This window comes from Tasmannia lanceolata, unplaced genomic scaffold (assembly GCF_043159265.1).
Source record: "Tasmannia lanceolata isolate RefF3 unplaced genomic scaffold, GAP_Taslan_0.1 ptg000015l, whole genome shotgun sequence".
NCBI lineage: Eukaryota > Viridiplantae > Streptophyta > Magnoliopsida > Canellales > Winteraceae > Tasmannia > Tasmannia lanceolata.
This window is the reverse complement of record NW_027518692.1, coordinates 26,502,063-26,516,781: the sequence shown is the minus strand read 5'-3', so window position 1 is coordinate 26,516,781 and position 14,719 is coordinate 26,502,063. Positions and strand designations below refer to the sequence as shown.

The 14,719-nt window shown below is 37.7% G+C and overlaps 2 protein-coding genes across 4 annotated transcripts in view; one reads left to right on the top strand and one right to left on the bottom strand.

The window, feature by feature from the left end:
• The window catches only part of HAP2 (hapless 2), a 36,122-nt gene extending 25,080 nt beyond the window's left edge, over window positions 1-11,042 (top strand). For 2 of the 3 annotated variants that reach the window (XM_077355109.1, XM_077355110.1), the window contains 7 exons: window positions 1,797-1,914; window positions 4,370-4,402; window positions 5,808-5,901; window positions 6,034-6,122; window positions 9,071-9,189; window positions 9,863-9,963; window positions 10,230-11,042. In XM_077355109.1, the coding sequence (XP_077211224.1) occupies window positions 1,797-1,914; window positions 4,370-4,402; window positions 5,808-5,901; window positions 6,034-6,122; window positions 9,071-9,189; window positions 9,863-9,963; window positions 10,230-10,813 (1,138 nt within the window). In that variant the 3' untranslated portion in view covers window positions 10,814-11,042. The remainder of the gene's footprint in view (window positions 1-1,796; window positions 1,915-4,369; window positions 4,403-5,807; window positions 5,902-6,033; window positions 6,123-9,070; window positions 9,190-9,862; window positions 9,964-10,229) is intronic. The other variant, XM_077355111.1, reaches the window with a different exon arrangement.
• A 1,453-nt stretch (window positions 11,043-12,495) lies between these two features.
• LOC143847442 ((RS)-norcoclaurine 6-O-methyltransferase-like) lies at window positions 12,496-14,177 on the bottom strand. The gene is made up of 2 exons (XM_077356258.1): window positions 13,403-14,177; window positions 12,496-12,856 (listed from the first exon to the last, which is right to left on the bottom strand). The coding sequence occupies exons 1-2, from the start codon at window positions 14,156-14,158 to the stop codon at window positions 12,563-12,565; spliced, it is 1,050 nt and encodes a 349-aa protein (XP_077212373.1). The 5' UTR covers window positions 14,159-14,177; the 3' UTR covers window positions 12,496-12,562.
• Between the last annotated feature and the right edge of the window lie 542 nt (window positions 14,178-14,719).

Genomic DNA, 14,719 nt, shown 5'->3' with positions numbered 1-14,719 from the left:
TCTTGAGTTGGTTTTTAAACAGAAGGAAAGATAAAAGGTAAGGAAAGTGGGTCTTTTGCTCTCAAATATGGAGGGAATAGGATTTGTACTATATGACATGGGGCAAATGGTTCCCCGGACCTTATGGATATCCTCTCAAAAATGTGAATGCAAATGACATAATTTAAATAGCAGAAAGTAAAGAAAATAGGGTGTTTATGCTATAGGGCCGTAGCGACACGCTACCAGTTTTGTAATGAAAAGTACAGAAAGCTGTAAAGTTTTCAAATCAAAGGGGTTGGTGCTGCTCCAAATCCTCAGAAATTTGGTAGCACTCTGATGTCCGGTAGTATATCAAAGGAGATTTTGGAAGAACTTCAACGCCCGGTGGTATATGAGCAATGAAAAGTACAGAAAGCTGTAAATATAGGTTGGTGCTGCTCCAGATCCTCAGAATTTCGGCAGAACTCTGACGTCCGGTGGTATATCAGAGGAGATTTTGGCAGAACACTGACGTCCGGTGGTATATCAGAAGAGATTTCGGCAGAAACTGGTTAGGATTAGTTTATGAAAATCTCTCCAAGCTTTTCTAACTTTCTCTCTCTTTCTCTCTCTAGGGTTTTCTATAACCAAAAGGGAAAGGGGTGTGAATATCAAGAAGGGGGAGAGGTTGAAGGTCAAAGGGATGTTAATATCAAATAGGGGGTGCGAATATCAGAGCAAAAGGGGAAGGGGAGTGAAGAGGGCATGAAAATGAAGGAGGGAGGGGGTCCCTTTTTATAGGGAAGTCTCCCAAAAGGCAGCGATTTTGGGAGACCCTCTGAGTCCCTTAGTTTTGGCTCTGGGTTCTCAGTTTTGGTTCTCGGTTTGTTGGTTGTTTGACAGGTGACTTTTGGTTCCCATAAGGTTGTTTTGGGTGGCCAAAAGTGATTCCGGTTCCCAAAAAGTGGTTTCTGGTGACCGAAAAGTGGTTCCGGTTCCCCGAAATGGATTCCGGTGGAGCTTTTGCTGAGTTTTGGTGATTGGATCTTCGAGATCTTGTGTTGTTGTAAAAAAGCGGGTGTCGAGCTATTGGGCTTTAGGGTTTTGATCCTTGGAACCTCTGTTTGACCAATTCAGGGCTCATTTGGGATGTTTTGGTGAACTCGAATGGTTCTGGATGTAGGCTTTGTTATTCGGGTGTCTTGGTGGTTTGGGTCACTTTGTGTTGTCAAAAACCTAGGGAAATACTGAGAGAGATATCGAGAGAAAGACCAGAGAAGCTTCGGGACTCATCATAGGTTCCATCATCGCATCAACCTATCATTAGTCCTGTCTTGACAAAATAGGGTGTCTACAGCAATAGAGAAAAATAGAGACCAATATATATGTCTAAAACAGAGAGAAGAAAAACACTAAAATACCTCCATATCAAATAAGCTATACAACTGTACTTAAAAATATACACTAAATATTTTTCAATTACTTGTTGGTCGGTGTATGACTGTGTGATGACTAAAAGAAAAATATCTTGATACAATAAATCTTTTGATAAAAAGTGTTGTCTTATTTTGTGGATAGCGTTCTCTTTTTTCTTTAGATCTAAAGTTATAAGTACCATTGGATGAATCCACTTGTATGGAAGGTATTGCTAGTTTGCTACCCTCATTGAACAGTCTATGCTAGACCGTTTTTAGTAATACCCCATTTAGCTTTATTGGGCGTGGTGCTGTCCAATGATCTAATAGCACCATTCCTATTTTTTCTCAACACTTTGCATATTCTTAGCACATTGCATTTTTATGTGGTAATTATGTTTATTCCTTTTTTCTCTTTAGGAGTCCTGGGAAAATCATAAGCGTTACAATCCCAACATTTGAAGCCCTTACACAATTTGGGACTGCTACAATCACAACTAAGAATATTGGAGAAGTGGAAGCATCATATAGCTTAACGGTATGGTCCTTAAAATTCATCCTTACACATTCTTTTCTAGGCATACACTACTCATCACTAATTTTGTTTAACATTGATAATTTTTTCCATCACACAATTTTGGTCCCTTCTTTTATTTGAGTTACAAAAGCTTCTAACATGTCAAGATGCATATTTAGAATTAGAAAGTGTCTATAGATCCCTGATATCTAATAGATGCTTGCTATCTTAGTTGTAAATTTCGTTCCAGTGACCATTTTGTTTTGGTCACCGGGACAGTACGTTTCAGTCATTTCGGTCATTTCGTTCCGATTTCCTTCGCTACAACAATGGAATTTTTTTTTAATATTTAAAAATATGAAAAAATCTCAAAGATTAGAAATTGTTAGAAAATACAAGAAACAACTGAATGAACCAAATATGTAAAAGATCCAACATTTAAGGGCCCGTTTGGATACCTCATATTTTGTATTTGGATTTGGAATTGAGTTTTGAATACAAAATGAATAGATCTGCCAGCTCATGTTGAGGGAGACAGAGAGGGAAGGGGGTACTTCCTACTGGAGGGGAGAGGTTGAGGAGCAAAGAGGGTGAAGGAAACTGCCAGATCTGTGGATTTCCAATTGCTTATTTCCACAGCATATTTGGAAATCTGATTTTTTTCACTGCTAGTCGCTGATTTGGAAATCCAAGGATTTGATCCGGATCCAAATCACAACTCAAAAAGGGCTGCAAATGTGAGAAATCCAGATCAAAATCTTCTCGGCATACAAACGGGCCCTAAAGGAAAATCACTATCAGTCAGCTGAAATGCATGTGTTGATTGTTGACTAGTGTGCCTGACAAGATGAAAATTTTTTGGAGACCAAATTATGAGATCAGTGCCTGGAGTGTATATATCATAGAACCCCAGCTTGTTACAAATATCTCTCAATCTAGATTTTCCTAATGACTTAGTGAATATATCTGCCAATTGATCTCCAGATCGAGTAAAGAAGGTGCTAATCTCTCCTTTCTGAAGCTTCTCACGAACAAAATGGCAATCTACTTCAATATGTTTCGTCCTCTAATGGAACACTGGATTGGAAGCAATGTGAAGTGCTGCCCTTGTTGCAAGAGTTGCGAATGCTGGAGATGAAGTAGGAAAACCGATTTGCGACACACGCTCCTCCAATGTAAACACAAAGGAAAAATCACTAAACTCGTAACCCTAACATGTGGCTTATATATCAACGCCACAGAGAAATTTGCTGAAATACCCTTTTATAGAAACATGAAAAATAAATTTTCCCTCTTAGACGCTGCTCCGGTGAGAAGAGGCGACTCGTGCCAAATTGTTGGAGTAAAAAGAGGTAGGGTCAGACCGAAAACAACTTGGGTAGAAACTGTGAGGAAAGACTTGATAGCTAGGAACATAACAGAGAACATGACCTTGGATAGCATAGAATGGAAGAAAATGATCCACATAGAAGAACCCAACTAGAGCCAGGATTAGAGCCTGATAGATTCCTTTCACCATCTTCATGAAATTTTTCTAAAGGATTCATTTAGCCGACCTCAACTAGTTTGGGACAAAGGTTTTGTTGAGTTGAGTTGAGACGTTGCTCCTGAAACCCCGGCACGGGTGCGTTGCCCCTCCACCCTCAGCGAGCTGACCACGCAGCTCAACCTGTGTGCGCGTCGCGCACGTTAGTCCTTCAAGGTCCTGTATAATGCCAGAATACAGGACATCTGCACAAGGCTTTTGATCACTTTAACCCATAGATGCGTACACAATCTCTCCCTATCTTCTCTGTACTTTGCATCTTCATCATGATCTAATGAGATTTGACTAGTACTTAAACATTGTGCATCATAATTAAGACATTAGGATGTACACTGAATGGAAGTTAACTAAATAATTAAGCATTGTACCTTGGTAGCCTTGTTATTTGCTGAATTTCATTAGCTGAAGCACACCTATAACTTTTTTTTTACTTTTTCAGTTGGTAGCCAATGCTAATCTTTGTCAATCACAAAGGCTATGGAGACAACATAAGTTTTCGTGCCTAGCCTATGTTCCTAGAAGATAATAGGAGCCATTTAGTTTAAAGATGGGATTTTTAATGTCAAGAGGACAGAAAAGGGAGGGGGGAGGCGTTAGAAGGGTGATTGCTATATTTATGTAGTTATCTTTCGAACCAAATTTAATATTTTTCATACTTTCATAGCATTGCTTATTCTTATCTGTATTTCACAATAACCATCTCTATGCTTATTTTTCCCCATTTCCATTCCAATTTTGAAATTCATAAAGCACTGAATTTTTAAACTCAAATCTTGTTTTACAAGTCTTCATGGAAAATAATATATGGTTCTGTAGGCTTAAGTGCATAGATCTAGGGGTACATAGCTTCTGGTTTTAGAACTTCTATGAAATATTGATTTCATAACATCTTCCCTAACTTTAGTTGACAATCAATTTTGTATCTTGCAGTTTGATTGCTCAAGAGATGTCAATTACATAGAGGTAATACCCACTATCTTCAATGTGATATTAACTTCCAAAATGCAATCATATGACCATATTTATTTTTTAAATTTGAGCACTGAAATTTTCTCATTCATTTTTATTACCTGATTTTGAAATGTTAAGATGGAGTGTGATTGATTAATCATGTATGGTATTCAATCATTTATCATCCTAGGACTGACCAAAAAAAACTATAAGATTATAAGTATTGATCAACCAATGCTACAACTACAGAAAAATTAATTTAGAAACATTTTTTCTGTTTAACACTCCCCTATGACAAAGTTGATATCCAGTTATTAAAAACTTAGTTTTCATGAATTTCAATTCAAGGATAGGTCATTGAAAGTTCTGCTATTCCAAAGCATAGAGGTTCTTTGATCTTTCATTTTTGGCTATATTTTATGCAACACTAAATGGCTAAATATTTTAGCTATAGTAAGGTTGGTTGTGTTGAAATATATAGGATTATTTCAAGTTATTTGATTTAATTTGCCATTAAGAAAAGTTATATGATGTAACTTAAGTTAGGAGAATTTTTGTCGTTTTGTAATTTATGACCAAGTGAATAAAAGAGTATGCAAAATCTCTCAAGTATCCCTACATGGTATATTCTAATAGTCTTAACTCTGAACCTTTTACAATTATCCAATTTCCACCGAGTTTCCTACCAACCTTCCCTTTTAGGTAGGGATCCAAGGAGATGAGTTTGTTTTGGAAGATACAATCAAAGCCTCCCTATAGCCTGATTAAAGAAATGTGAGTTACCTGAGGGGTTCTTGAAGTATCTTCCTCGTGAAGAGGTGAGCTGTCTCTCTGCCTTTGTTGTGATTTTCTTGTTTCTACGTACTTGTTGTCTATGACTACTTAATACCTTCAAGCAGTTCATGACTGAGAGAGAGTTTCATATTTTTAAAGTTGAAATAATTGGGTATACTTTATTATTTTTTATTGTTAGATTATTTAATAGATTTTGGAGATTGAGACAATATTCTAAGCCATTACAGATTTTATTGTTGTTGAATTATGTCTTCAATTACTGGAATAAAAGTTCTAAGTTCCAAAATAAATAAATAAATAAATATGGGAGCAAATATTTTACGTACCAGAGCAAATTCAACTAGAGAACTAAAACAACCAAACAAGCGAGCCAAAAAGCAAACGGGTCAAGGGGGTTTCTCATAACTCAGAAATAAAATGTTTAGCCTATCTTGAATGGTTTCATGCTAAATTCGGTTTCAAGAGGGTTCACAAGGTCACTCGCTTGTTACGCGTAATGACTCCAATAGTTCTTATTGGGTAGAGTTGTCCTCCTTTGCTGCATGTAAATATGTACACTAGGATTCTTATTGATCTTTTAAAAAGGATATTGTTTATAATGAGTTGCTTCTGATGGATGCAGGAACAATTCTTTATATTGAAACCGAAAGAGCTTACCACTCGTTCATTTAAAATCTATCCAACATCAGATCAAGCTGCCAAATATGAGTGTGCAGGTAATAATTTACTAGGAAGATAAAGCAAACGATTTCATGTTTGTTAGTTTATCTTATTTTTTCAATTATATGATGCAGTATTACAATAGTAGATATATATTTTTAGAACAATGACTTTGTGATTGAGTGCAGCAATACTAAAGGACTCCAATTTTGATGAAATTGATAGAGCGGAGTGCCAATTCACCACTACAGCTACTATTCTTGATAATGGATCCCAGGTTCGTCAAAATAGGTCAAAAGTACTTTGCAATACCATTTAGTCATTTTTTAATTGGTAAAATTTCTACATTAAATCAAATGTGTAATATTATGAAGAATTTGAACTAAGGAAACCATTTTCGGTCTTGTATATAGAAAACTCCAGCTGACTCAAGATGGACATTAATAATAGGCATAGGGAGTGATGTAGGATCGGGAAGAGAAAATAGAAGAAAGGGGATAAAAGAGAAGAAGAAGAAAATAGATGAGAAAAGAAGAGAAGAATAGAAGAACACGAAGAAGAGAGAAGAAGTACATAAGAAGAGACGAAGAAGAAGAAGAGAGAAGAAGAAGAAGTGCATAAGAAGAGACGAAATTAGGGAGAAATAGAAGAAGAGAAGAAGAAGAATAGACGAAAGGAGAAGAAGCAGAATACACGAAAGGAGAAGAAACCTGTAGAGAGAGAAGCCAATCAATCTTTATTCAATAATCATCAAAGTTCACAATAAAGTTGTAAAGAGGCCTATAAAAAGGCAATTAACAACCTAAACGATAGAAACCTACTAAAATAAGAATTCCTAAAAGACTAAACTTCCTAATTCTAAATAACATGGAAAATAAAAGCCTAATGGGCAAATATGCCACTTATTGGCCTATTATCTGCATCAGGGAGTCTACTAATGCTAAAACCGACATATCCCTTTATGGGCATATGCATTTTTTTTATGGCGCGTACTATGACATTAGAGACTTGATTCAAATTAGATGCAGCCCTTAATTCTGAAGTGTGACATGCAATGCATCAAGATAATGATAATCAAGGAGTTTTTGCTCAAACCAAAGAATAGAAGGCAATGCTTGCAACTGTATGTTAACAATAAGTGTTTCAAGTATTAAGATGTGGTTTGAATTATTATTCGAAAGGTGGGCATTACTTTTTTCGTACTAGAAGGATCTGAAAGAAAGACCATAATCATGTAGAAAACATTTCTAGGTTCTCATGTGCATGGTTTCAAATTTCAGTTTCGGAATGCGTTTCGGTCCTCACCGAAACCGAAATTTAGGCTGAAATCCGTTGAAACAATAAAAAATAATATTTTATCTCATACAAAATTTCGGGAAAATATTATATAATGAAAAAAATCGAGACTTTTGGTTGAATTTCCTTAAATTTCGGACGAAATTTTGAGAAAAACGACAAAATTTCGGGCGAAATAATGTAACGTTTCGGGTATTATGGATTTCGATTTCGGTCTCCACCGAAACCCGAAATTTCGGTCGAAATTCAAAACCATGGTCATACGGCAACCTGAGTTTGGTCAAGGGGGTTTTCTGTGGGTCTCCAAACTATTAAACTAGCATATTTTATTTAAGTGACTTATGCTTACTTTTTATTATTTATTTCGGTATCATATCATGGTTGTCTCTCGTTACAACTTCTCATTTGTGAGTGCATATAAGCCAATTATTAGAGCCCAAGACTTGTATCATTACTCATTAGCCATGTGAATGAAACAGGTGAACACCTCAGAGAGAAATATTTGGTTTCTTGGTTCTCTAAACCTTTTTTATCTCTGTATTTTTTTTATTTTTTTTATTTTTGAAGGTCTGGATCCATCCACAATTTGTGACCCTCCCCACCAATATATATATATATATATATATATATATATATATATATATGAGGAAAGTGTTTCTAGTCGGCCGACTAGAGAACCTTCTCTAGTCCGCCGCCCAAAAACACAGTGGGCCCATATTGTTTGGATGATCCAAAGCACTCATTTGATAGGCCGTGACATAGATGGGGTGTGCCCAAAAAATCAGCTCCATAGGATCATCCTAACCCTTTGATTGGTGGCGCTAAAAAATGGAAAGATTTGTGGAGTTTTATACCCATCCATTTTAACATCCACAAATCGTAGGGTTGGAATGATCCTATGGATCTGATTTTTCGGGCACACCCTATCCATGCAGGGCCTATCAAATGAGTGTTTCAGATCACCCAAAGAATGTGGGCCCCCACTGTTTTTATGGCCGGCGGACTAGATAAATTTTCTAGTCGGCCGACTAGAAACACTTTCCTCATATGGGCCCACTGTGTTTTTGGGCGGCGGACTAGAGAAGGTTCTCTAGTCGGCCGACTAGAAACACTTTCCTCTCTCTCTCTCTCTCTCTCTCTATATATATATATATATATATATATATATATATATATATATATATATCACTTTAATCCGTTCCTTTAACAAAATACAATAAGATTTGCTTCATTAGGAAAACAAAGTCATCTTTTGTTTCAGATATCTACTCTTGTTTTCTCCCATTTCCAATCTAATATAATAGTTTAGTTACTCCTTCACTGGTGATCGAGGAAAAGTTATTAAACAAGCTCGTTTAGAAAGAGTGACTCACTTTCACAGTGATCATTCTCCATGTTGCAATTTGAAATTAATGGAAGGAAAATGATATCTACAGTTCCATGTTTTTAGAAAGACACTCCACACTTTATTAAACACTTTTCTGATTGGCTATTGATAGCCTCTTGAGAATTGTAACCGCTTTTAACAGCTAATAAGAGAAGTGTAGGTAAAGAGAATTGTGCCATCTTCAAAACAAGTCAGTGCGATGTATCTATGGTCTCATACAACGTTTGAAATTTCGGTTTCGTTTTTGGCCTCAGCTGAAAACGAAATTTCAGTTTCGGTGGAAATTTCGGTGTCAATCTTATAATTTCGGCCGAAATTTTAAATTTTGGTTTCGGTTTTAAATTTAGGTCCCGGACGAAATCTGAAATCTCAGTATTTTGGCCGAAATTTAAAACCATGGTCTCATATTCACCCAATTACTTGACCGGTATATTGACCTGTATATAATCACATGTCTATAACATGAAATGACTGCTTTTTTTTTTTTTTTTTTTGCTTCATACGATTTGTTTCTATCACTCGATCTTCTTCAAACATGACAGATTGCTTCTACTTTTGGATCAAAAAAGACTGGTATAAATGGTTTCTTTGAAGCTATTGAGAACATATGGAATACTGTCTGGGTTGGTTTCAAAGATTTCTTTACTGGTAAAGCATGCAGGTATGTGTCCGAAAAATGAGTTAAGAAATACTGATTTTTCATCTGTTGTAAATTGAGAGTAGGAATATTGTCTAAACTAAGAATCTGTATTCGTGCTAAATCAAATCCGGGATTCTACTCTGCCAACAACTGAAAAATTTGCTCGTGTTCCACATGCTTCTTGAACTGCTCTCCATCTTTCTTTGCATTTCTTTTCCTTGTTTTCAACAACTTCCCCATTATCTTGTTCCCGTAGTTCCTTGAGTAGGTGATTGCATTTATTTCTTATTTTAGTGGGAACTTTATCAGAGACACTTTTGGCCCCAAAGAATGGCCCACATTCTGTCCCACCAAACAGCATTCTTTTGATTTTTCCACTCTTTGGAGTGAAAATTCAGAAGAATGGCTCGAAAGAATGATTGCCAGGAGTAGCCTAAATTTCTGAAGAGACGAGAATATTTGAACTAAGGATCAACATGACTATCAGTTGTCAACTTGGCCCCAAATAAACACTGGGGTGAGCCAAACGTAAAGCTATGACAATTATTTTTTTATGAGGAAATGTCTTCCTCAGAGCTTACATATTTATTTTCCGTAATCTTGGTTGAACATAATTTTCTGCAAAGCCTTTTGCCTTGTCATCTGGCTTACAGTCAACTTATATGGTGGATGGTTATTTCTTTCTTATGAGCAGAAGTAAATGCTCAAGTTTCTTTGACTTCAGCTGCCATATACAATATATATGTTTCAGTTGGATTGCGTTGTTTGGTTTACTTTTGGCAATCTTCCCGACAGGTAATTCTCTTCGGCTACCCAGTTACAAGAGTATATGTTTTTTGAAAGGGCGATGATATTTTCACCCCCCCCCCCCCCCCCCCACCCACCCACAAAAAAAAAAAAAAAAAAAACTTGATTTGACGTCAAAAAGCGTAAAAGTTGCCCACTGTTCACGTCAAATCAAGTTATAAGGGGGGCGCATGCGTACTGCAGGCGGGGTGAAAATATCATCTCCCTTTTTGAAAATGCCATAGCTGGATAATCTTTTGTACTTGATAATACAGTGATTGTGCTCCTCTGGCTATTACATCAGAAAGGGTTCTTTGATCCTCTTTACGACTGGTGGGAGGACCGAGTGGAGGCAGGGAAGCAAGGGATCAAAGTTGATTCAAATCATGGAAAAGAAGTCAGACAGCATCACACGCGTCATCGCCATAATGAAGATGACTCTTATGTGCAATCGAATCAGAAAGCCGGACACTATCAGAATGATACACAGAATAGAAACACTCGTCATGCTCATCGCAAGCTTCGTAGGTATAGCTATCCTGAATTGGAAACCGAACACGATCGTCATAAGCACGATAATCACCACCACCATCATCATCGGCACAGGCATGAATATAGCAGGGATTTCAATGATGTACGGCAACGATACTCCATGAACAGAAATGAGAGACATTACATGAAGGAAAAAAGGAAGAGTCCCTTGGATGAGAGGTTTGACCATCGTATGCAGAAAATGGAAAGGTTTACTGTAAAAGATCCACTCAAAATAACCAGACATTATGAAGAAAAGCAAGATAGGCATAACAAACAAAGGCCCAGAAGCAGGGACCGCTTGCATTCCGAGCTACGCCATGAATAAGCTCGAATAGGATAATGGTGTGTCATGTTAAGGTACCCTTGACTGAGCTTGAACTATTTGTTAACTTCTTCCATTTGAATATACATTAATTATTGCATGTAAATATCATATTAGAATGCTTGTTAGATTTTCTGCATTGCGTCTTTATCCAGGCCATTTCTTTCATTGGCATTTCTAAATGGAGTAAATTTCTGTGTGAATCCAACTGGAACATGTAAGCACATCTTCTGGTTTTGAGAAGAAATTTTCATTTGAACCTGATTTGCTACAGTATGTTAATTATCTATCTTGCCAAGGAGGAATGCTAAATTCAAGGGCACCCCATTGTTGAATATCACCAAAGTGCATATAATGTTCTTTGACTCTCCTTTTGGAAAATGATATGGAAACCTAGAGTAGGACCTAAAACGGGACCTACAATGAAAATATGCCATGTGTTAAAGAAAAATTTACTTTTTGATTATTTCCCTAAACTCAAGGGATTGCTCACTTCACTAGTGATGTTGTGGCGTGAAACAATTTGTTTGGTCCCCTTTTTGTCCTACTCTTGGTCTCCCTAGCATTACTCTTGACTTTTACATGTCATAAATGCACTTTGGTTATGTTCCACGAATGGGGGCGCCCTTTTATCTGGTTTTTGCAAGGGCGCCCTTGAGTTTATCATTCCTCCTTGCCAATTTTTAGTTTGTTAGTTTTTGAGAAGGGATATGGTATCACACTATCACCACAAGCATGTTTTGTTATATGCACGGTCGTCGACCTTGTTTTCTATTTTTTAATTGGTTTGTGAGAGCCTTTTGGGAATTGCAATAACCTTTTGACAGCTCTTTAAATAGTACAAAGGACCATGCATGTAACAAGACTTGGTTGTGCCGTTAACATTTCCCTTTTGAGAATTATTATGAAATTGATGTACGCTAAACTCAAGGGCGCTTGCAAAAATCAGCTGAAAGGGCGCTCCTAGTGGCTGCACGTTACCAAAGTGCATTTAGTATCATCCAATCTTGAGTGCTGCTACTGAAACCAGCTGCATAACCGAGACTTGAACGTAACAAATACCTGCATGCCGCATGGCATGGGGAGGGTACTCTTTCCATTTAAGAACAAAAGCGAAAGGGATTTGCTAGCGTCCATCGCAAAAGGGTTCACGGCTGGTCTGTTGCATGTCAAACCACGCACCTCATGAATGGAGAGTGCTAGTAATTCCCAAAGCGAGTTTTCTCTAATTTTCTGTTCTATTTCTTTTTGTTGTTTTCCTTTTTGGGTGCTCTCAAAGTCTCTCCCACTCCACCCATCTCATTTTTTCATTGCTGCCAAGCATGCGCTATTAGAATATTTCCATCTCCTTTTCCATATTTTCAGTCCCCATCATCTTTTCCTAGGAAAGACTGATTTCCATGACGAGTCGAGCCAAAAAAAAACGGGGTGGAAATGCTGGGAAAAAGGGGTGAGAATATCAGCAGTCCCCTTTTTCTTTTACTAGAAAGACTGATTTTCCCGACGAGTCAAACCATGAACACGATCGTTGTCCTCTTAGTACTCGATAAACAATGATCTGGGAGAGATTAAGAACCACATTTTCTTATGAGATATTGCACTTTTATTTGTCCTTTTGGTAAGAAAAAGAAAATACATTAAGCAAAAACAAAGAAGAAGAACTAAATGTCTATGCATAGCCCCAAACGACAAAGCAATGGACGGCAAGAAGTGAGAGACAAAACAAAACACAGAAGATAAGACATTATAAGATTAAGGAGATGCGACGATGGCAGACTGAAGAGCGTTAATGGGTGTGATCTCGCATTGACTAAATCCAGCACAGAAGATTAGCCTTCTCCATTCCTTCTCAGTCCTCTCCTTACCACCAGTCGATATCATCATTATAACATCGAAGGCATATCGGGTGCGAGTGATGTCGTGACCTTCATCAATATCCAATACAATGTCGACTATAATCACTTTCCCTCCCTCTTCTGGTATGGCTTCCTTGCATCTCTTCAGAATCTTCACACAGTCCTCGTCATCCCAATCATGCAGTATTTTCTGCAAACGACAAATGATATAGAACTTTAACAAAATAGTAGTTATTTCAAGGTGGTAATAAAGTGATGCGAAAAATATTGGACCCCACTTCCCAACTCCTATCACCATCCTGATCAGATCAAATCTAATGCTTAGGTCCTGTTTGTTTTGGATTCTGAGAACCCATTGTGAGTCCAAAACTGATTATTTGACCCACTTCCACAAACTGTCTCATTGACGGGTATCTTATAGAATCATTGATGAGTGACTTGTATCCCTGTTTTCAGTGGCAGTTAATACTTAATCCTAAGTTTTAGGGAAGTGATTTTAGCACTCTATTGTTTTGATACGCAGCGAGAGCTTGCTTCTTGTCTTTTAGTGTTTAAATGGCTGTCAAAAGGTTATTTACAGTTCCCCAAAAGCTCAAACAACTCCAATAAAATACAAAATGGCACACTACTTTCGCTACATATATATCAAAACAGTGGAGTGCTAAAATTATTTCCCAAGTTTTATTGTAAACAAAATTCGAAATGACGAAAAAGAGAAAAAATAGAATATAGTTACCATCATCATAACTGCGTCATTGCGGGGTATGAAAGAAAACATGTCCCCAGCGAAATGTTCCACTTCGACGGGGTAATCGGGTATGGTCTCGACAACGTGAGGAAGATCAAGGACGCTACACTTTATATGTGGAAAGGCCCTGGCAATACCCCTTGAGGCCGTGCCAGTGCCTCCACCGACATCCACCAAAGATTTGATCCCTCGAAAAATATCTTTACAACCATCGATCAGGGCTGGTGTTACTAGTCGGGCATCGGAAGCCATGGCCTCATTGAAGAGCTTGTTATGTTCGGCATTCTTAGCAGCATAGCTCCACATGTCTTCTCCATTTACCGCCTCGAAGGTAGTTGCCTTTGCTTCCAACAAAGAGCCGAGTGCATGCCATTTATCGGCGTCCCCTTGCTGTATAAGCCGAGCGAATGGGACTAAGTTCTTCTGGTCATCCACAAGGATGAATTTTGATGCCGAAGTGAGTTGATACATATCATCTACTTGGCCAGCACAGAGTAGCCTCATGTGCACTAAGTAGCGCATCAAACGGCGAAGGTTGTCGTAGTTACCACAATGCACAGGTAGAGCAGCACCCAATTGAGAAAGAGTCATGGGTTCACCGTGCCCATGAATGATGTCTGCAATGCCAAGATCAAGTGCCCATTTGAGGACTAAAGAGTCCATGGATGCCACTATGTGGCTCCAAACAAGAGCAAGATCATCCAACTCTTGATTTTTCGGCTCTTCTCTTGCTTCTATCCCCATAACTGTAATTACCAGTTGCTGCTTCTTGGATGAATGTTGCCTAACTTTTTGTTAGATGGAATAAGAGACCCTCGTTTCTTAGTGTCTCAGCTTGTTCCCTCCATCAACATATATAGTGGTGTTACAAGGCTCTCTTACCTGAGGAAGGATACTTGTTTATTTTTTCCAACAAATCTAGGCACCTTCTTCCCTTCTTCCTTGGGCTCACATTCCCACGAAGTGGTGAGCTACAGGCAAGCACCGGCCTTCCTAATTAATTGGGGTTCCCAAACACGTGAAACAGGAGATATGGAATCAACGCTTGAAATGGGAGCATTGACTACCTTAGATAAACATATATTATATACTATCCCTTGTCACCCTTTTGATTCCCCTATGTAACATGTGGTTAACATGATGCACAAGCTGTCCATATCTAACCACAATCTCTTTTTGTCCTTTGTTTTTTTCTACACTCATTTAGTGCCTTTGATATTTTATTATTCTTATAGTTTTTTTTTTTTGGCATATATTGAATGAGATCTTCTGCGGAAAATATTTTCTTATTCATAAAGTGTTCCA

Excerpts from the sequence above, each read along its gene's own strand:
- LOC143847442 (XM_077356258.1), bottom strand. The coding sequence starts at position 14,158 with ATGGGGATAGAAGCAAGAGAAGAGCCGAAAAATCAAGAGTTGGATGAT. Across the intron at positions 12,857-13,402 it reads ATGACGCAGTTATGATGATG|AAAATACTGCATGATTGGGA; the intron begins GTAACTATATTC and ends TGTCGTTTGCAG.